Raw genomic sequence first — 6,712 nt, 5'->3', positions numbered from 1 at the left:
CCAAAATATGCAAGACAAGATAATACACTTGTGGAGACCTCGTGCCATAATTTGCTCCTCAATTCCCATATCATTATACAAACTCAATCCAACTCCTCACATTTACTACACAAAAACAGCCACAAAACAAACCATATATATCATCAATAACACTAGGCAAAGAGAATTTATATTATATTTTAGTTTCTTTGTTGATATAATTTTTCAAATTAAGCTAGGAGAATTAATGGCTTCTATCACCATGTTGCCAATGGTTCCAACAACAGGAAGAGTCTTTGCAGCTACAGGTGCAAAGGGTACTACAGGTGGTGGCAGTAGCAAGCAAGAGAAAGGTTTTTGGGATTGGATTGTTGGTGGTTTAACAAAAGAAGATCAGTTCTATGAAACTGATCCTATTCTCAAGAAGGTTGAAGAGAAGAATAATAGTAGAGGCACTACTAGTAGAGGTACTACTAGTGGTAGAGGTACTACTAGTGGTAAAGGCACTACTGGTGGTGGCAAGAACTCTGTGGTAGTTCCACAAAAGAAGAAGGGTGGTTTTGGAGGATTTTTTAACAAGGATTAATTGAAGAAATGTTCATGCAAGTACCTTTTCCAACTGCATGTATGTTATATATGTTTCTGTTTATTTAGATTTTAATATGTTAAACATTATGAGGACTATTATATGTTGTTTGTTTTTCTGGTTGATATATATTTCAATTTATAGAACAAACCAATTGATTCATTTTGGTTCAGTAGCATCGACATTTTAAATTAAAGATGTGTCTGGTGTCCAACGCATGTGGCTACATAGTAGAATCACTTCTATTTTTTCAAATTATTAGCAGTGTTTACATGTCAATGTTAGTTTTATGTGTGCATCTGTATCAATGCCTCGTAGCTGCTAATCAATCAGATGCGATCTACAATTTACGCAATCTTGCTTTGTATGGTGGTTTTTAGTCCTGGTTTTTGAAGTCATGGAAATTCATTCTAAATGAACCTTGTTAAGTCATGTAATTAGCTAGGCAGTTAATGTTGTTGGTCTAAGTAGAGATGATAATCATAGGCTTATGATTTGTGCTGTTTGTAGATGATATCAGAAGTTAATTTAATTAACTCCAATTCGAGTTTGGGAAACTTCTATAGCTTGCATGGAATTGACACGTAAGTTATATACCTTGTAAACCCTAAGCTTGAAATGATCGAATGGTTACAGCCAGTTTACAGATTCATCTAGTTGATTGTAACCATTGGACTTAAATGAACTGGCTGTAACCATTGAATCACTTTACAGTTTGAGACATTGGCAAAATTGACCGAACTTGGTTACCAAACATCGTGTGTTCCTGTCCATCAACGAATAGTGTCCGTGAGAAAATCATCATGCGTATCTTTGTATTTTCCGTGCTGTTATTCTTTTGAACCAGGTTGATGTTCTAACATTATCATCTGTTGCAAAATGGTCCAAAAACGTACCACTCAGAACTGATAGTTGTTATTTTCAAGTTTTGCTCACACAATATGACCTCTCTTTTCTCGTGTTATTATGTTTTCTTTCTATAGATGATTGCTAATCTAATAAAGCTATAGGCTAAGGTTTCGAAACAATACTCGCATTCTTTTAACCTTTTGCATTATAAAATCAGTAATCATTTGTTAGTTAGCATTTGCACTGTTAAACTTACAGAATTATTGTTATCCTCTAAAGTGAGCAGTTTAGAGGGTGAAGCAACACATTCAAGATTTATGATGTGTGTGCAGTAATATTTGTTGATATCAATAAACTGATACAGTTAGATAGTTTACTGATTCAATGTTGACCTGATAGTGTAGAGTAGTGGGAGCAGTCATTAATGGGATAATAAATTGAACTACAAAGCACATATCGCGTCGAGTTGTCATGAGATATAGCAATGTACACACAAGTCTACTATGTTGTAATGGATTGTCATAAGGAGGGCAAAATGCATCAAACTTGTGAAGATCCTTGGTGAGAGGAGTAAGACAGGGCTTGGCTGCAATCAAACCTTTGTCAGAGAGAATATCAAGGGCATATTTTCTCTGATTGGGGTGAATACATTAATGGAAAGATTCACGTCCAATCCAAGTATGCATTTTAGGGAGCTCAAATCCTTAATTTTGAAGGTCGAATCAAGTGGCTGCTTGACAGAGTTAATATCTGATAAACTAGTCTCACCGAGCATAACATTTTCCACATACAAATTATTGTATCAGTTTATTGATCCCAATTATATTGATGTTTTTCATCAACAATTGAGATAACTTACTTCACTCTCTTAATGAATTGCTTATTTAGAGAAGCTAGACTCTTTTAGGATTCGGAAAACCTTGAACTCATAACACTTCTAATGAAGAAAATAGTTTGTTGCTCTTGGTTGAGCACAGAAGTTAATTTCATAACAGGTCAAATATAAACTTACAGAATGAATAAACAAAGGCAAGAGAAGTTGGTTTTTTATTGAAAATCAAACTACTATTTTGCAGAAATGAAATGCACATTATCATAAATCCATGAAGAAGAAAAAAAGTATAAACTAATTCTGTTTATAGACAATAAGCATACACCTTTGTAGTTGATTATGTGATCATAAGTATCTCAAGAAGTTTCTATAGAATCTTCGTGGGATGTTTTGGTTGAGGAATTTGATCTAGAAAAGAAGAGTGGATGAATTCAAAGCAATCTTCAACAGCAGCTGTCCTGTGAGAAGCAGCAGATAATAACCCTGCTGATGCTGATCTTCCTAAGGAAGACGAGTCACGGTTTAAAGATCTCCTCCAAGAGACCGAGCGTAAAGCGCTTGTCACTCTTTCTGCAAGATCCTTGACAAGTTCAATGGGAGAGAATTCCGATTGCCAAGGAATCCTGAACGTACAGCTCCTAACATGTCGATTTCTAGCCGATTTTCTATTAAAATTTTGTCTCCATGAAAAGCTTGTTTTCTCATAGTGACTCATTTTGTTTTACGTTAGTGTCAATAGTTAGTTTTATGTGTGCATCTGTATCAGTATCAGTGCCTCGTAGACACAATTTACACAATGTTGCTTTGTATGGTGGTTTTAGTCCTGGGTTTTGAAGTCATGGAAATTCATTCTAAATGAACCTTGTTAAGTCATGTAATTAGCTAGGCAGTTAATGTTGTTGGTTTATGTGGAGATGATAATTCTAGGCTTATGATTTGTTCTGTTTGTTGATGATACCAGAAGTTAATTTACTTAACTCCAATTCAATTTTGGGAAACTTTCATAGGTTACATGGAATTGAAACTAGTTCAAAGTTATGATCAACTAGATGAATTCAATGCCAAATTTCAAACTGACTGTAACCATTTGACTTAGATAACTCCAGCCTTGTTTATGTTGTTGATACGGTTCAGGATAATTGTTGTAATCTGGACCATAGTATTTAAATACAAGTTGTATATTGTAAACTCTAAACTTGAAATGATAGAAAGACGTAGCCAAAATTGACCAAACTTTGTTACCGAACATCATGTGTTTCTGTCAATCAAAGAACGGTGTCCATAAGAAAATCATTGTGTGTTTCTTTGTTTGTATTTTCGTATCTTTATTCTTTGGAACCAGGTTGATGTTCTAACATTATCATCTGTTGCAAATGGTCCAAAAACATGTACCGCTCAGAAATGATAGTTGTTATTCTTAAGAACCTTGTGTAGTTTAAACAATGTTGTTATTCTCACGCAATATGACCTCACCTTTCTCTTGTTATCACGTTCGCTTTCTGTAGAGAGAAAAAATTGTTAATGAAATAAAGCTATATGCTAGGGATTTGAAACAATACTCACATTCTTTACCTTTTGCATCATAATTTCAGTAATCGTTTGTTAGTTTAGCCTTTGCATTGTTAAACTTACAGAATTATTATCATTATTATCTCTAGAGTGAGCAATTTAGAGGGTGAAGTAATAAATCTCACTTATTCATGAAAAAATCATCGGTATATTCTAACACATTCAAGTTTTATTATGTGTGTGCACGTAATATTTATTGAGATCAATAAACTGACAGTTAGATAGTTAGTTTACTGATCCAATTAGTTAGGCTGACAGTGTAGAGTAGTGGCAGCAGACATGATTTGGCTAAGAAATTGAACTATAAAACATATATCATGACAAGTTTTGGTAAGATATAGTAATCTGCACACAAGTCTTCTATATGCTGATGGATTGTCATAAGGAGGGGAAGATGTTGTGAAGATCCTTGGTGAGAGGAGTAAAACAGGGCTTGGCTGCAATCAAACCTTTGTCAGAGAGAATATCAAGGGCATGTTTTCTCTGATTGGAGTGAATACTTTAACGGAACGATCCACGTCCAATCCAAGTATGCATTTTAGGGAGCTCAAGTAACTGCTTGACAGAGTTAATCTCTGATAAACTAGTTTCATTGAGTATAACATCTTCCACATACAAATTATTATATCAGTTTATTGATCCCAACCAACTATAATGATGTTTTTCATCAACAATTGAGATAACTTACTTCACTCTCTAAATGAATTGCTTATTTAGAGAAGCTAGACTCTTTTAGGATTCGGAAAACCTCAAACTCATAACACTTGTAATGACTAGTTTGCTGCTCTTGGTTGAACACAGAAGTTGATTTCATAACAGGTCAACAGAATCTTACAGAATGAATAAACAAAGGCAAGAGAAGATGGTTTTTTATTGAAAATCAAACTAATATTTTGCAGAAATGAAATGCACATTATTAGAAATCCATGAAGGAAAAAAAAAGTATAAACTAATTCTGTTTATATACAATAAGCAGAAACCTTTGTAGTTGATTCTGTGATCATAAGTATCTCAAGAAGCTTCTATAGAATCTTCGTGGGATGTTTTGGTTGAGGAATTGGATCTAGAAAAAGAAGAGTGGATGAATTCAATGCAATCCTCAACAGCAGCTGTCCTATGAGAATCAGCAGATGACCCTGCTGATGCTGATCTTCCTAAGGAAGAAGGGTCTCGGTTTAATGATCTCCTCCGAGAGACCGAGCGTAAAGCATTTGTTACTCTTTCTGCAAGATCCTTGACTAGTTCAACGGGAGAGAATTCCGATTGCCAAGGAATCCTGAATGTACAGCTCCTAACATGTCGATTTCTACCCGATTTTCTATTAGAATTTTGTCTCCATGAAAAGCTTGTTTTTTCATTGTGACTCATTTTGTTGCTTACTATTGTTTGCATGATGATAATATTAATATTCTTTAGAGAAATATACCATACATGTGAAGCTGTTAGGTGAGAGCTATTGGAGTAAGAAGCAAGAACTTATAGGGATATTTAATTACACTATTTTTCATTTGAGAATGGTTATCATGAAAAACCTGTGTGAAAGAACAAAGGAAAGTTCAAAAATAACAAGCACAAAAGTGGATTAAGATGGTCAGAAAAGAAGCATATCTATATTTTTGAGAAGTAAAAAAGTAGCAGAAGCACTTTGCACTCTTTATTACTTTCTATTTCAGAGGCAGAGCTCCTTGTGACTTTGTAGATCATACTTTATGATTTCCATGTAATGGAGAAGTGGACAAAAGGCATCTAACTTGAGTGAAACCAAAGATAGCAGGAATATTTAGTTTAAAGCAATTATGTCATCATTCCATTCCTACCTCAGAAACAAGACAATAAAAAATTAGGAAGGTGGGGACTACACATCAGTTACTTACTTCAATAGAAGCTTACAAAACCAGCACTTGAATTGTGTACCATTGTTATTTGTAAATTCTTTCATCAAAGCAGCAAGTACAACAAGACACATTGCCAACCGATTTTCTGCTATATAGTTATTCCATTAAAAGTGTGTTTAGATTGGCTTATTTGAATTTATCTACTGTCATAAAATCTTATAACTTATAAGACTGTTTGGGAGAGATTATGAAAACAGCTTATGACGTATCCATAAGTTGTTTTCAGCTTATTTATATAAACTCTCTAAGATAACTTATGAAAACAACTTATAACTTATATAGAAATAGTTTGACTTATTTTATATTTGTTATAAAAATAACTTAAACAGATGTATGATAAGCGCTTATAATATAAGCGCTTAATTAAGTTGTTTATTAAAAGAGTGCTGGCCTAAGATTAGGTATGATGTGAAACTTTGAATGTTAATGCAATTTCTGTGACCTTTGTGTATATAAAAGAAAGCTAAAGAGTGTAATATAGCATGCTTTAAAGTTTGATAATTTAAAGTCCACATCAAATATTCCACTCATTGAGAGAACATTGTTGAGTCCACACATATACTCGCCAAAGGTCCTGATCAATACTTCGTGTGAAACCTGTGACCACTTTGGAATTCCTTATGAACAAAATCATGCAATATTTTATTTCTATGCAGCAAATGCAATATTTTATCATTCCTGTCAGAAAATTATTAGCAAATGTGAGGACCACATGCCAAAAGAAAAAGACAGGGCTTTGGTATTCTCCACTTAGATACTGGAGTGATTTAATAAATAATAACTTAAGCATGAAATGGAGAAGCAAGATGGTTAATAATTAGGACACTATGTTTATATTTATTCAACTGTTTATAAAATAGAGCATCACTAAGATTTTCTTATGTCAGGATTAGACTACAAAATACAAGTAATCGCCAGTTAAAAGACCACCCCTCTAAAATTTGATATTTTTCATGTAGTATCACTATATAGTAAGTATTTTTGTATCAATAATCAGAATTT

At 33.7% G+C, this 6,712-nt stretch overlaps 1 protein-coding gene across 1 annotated transcript; it reads left to right on the top strand.

The window, feature by feature from the left end:
- On the top strand, positions 1-727 carry LOC146923143 (uncharacterized). Its single transcript, XM_085715855.1, has one exon. It carries the CDS (start codon positions 8-10, stop codon positions 563-565), a length of 558 nt encoding a protein of 185 aa, XP_085571981.1. The 5' UTR covers positions 1-7; the 3' UTR covers positions 566-727.
- Positions 728-6,712: the final 5,985 nt, after the last annotated feature.

This window comes from Medicago sativa, chromosome 5 (assembly GCF_051527215.1).
Source record: "Medicago sativa cultivar Bolivia chromosome 5, Bolivia_mono, whole genome shotgun sequence".
NCBI lineage: Eukaryota > Viridiplantae > Streptophyta > Magnoliopsida > Fabales > Fabaceae > Medicago > Medicago sativa.
Note: the sequence above shows the minus strand (reverse complement) of the source record. Positions and strands in the feature narration are given on the sequence as shown.

Coding starts and splice junctions, on each gene's coding strand:
- LOC146923143 (XM_085715855.1), top strand. CDS start 8: ATGCAAGACAAGATAATACACTTGTGGAGACCTCGTGCCATAATTTGC.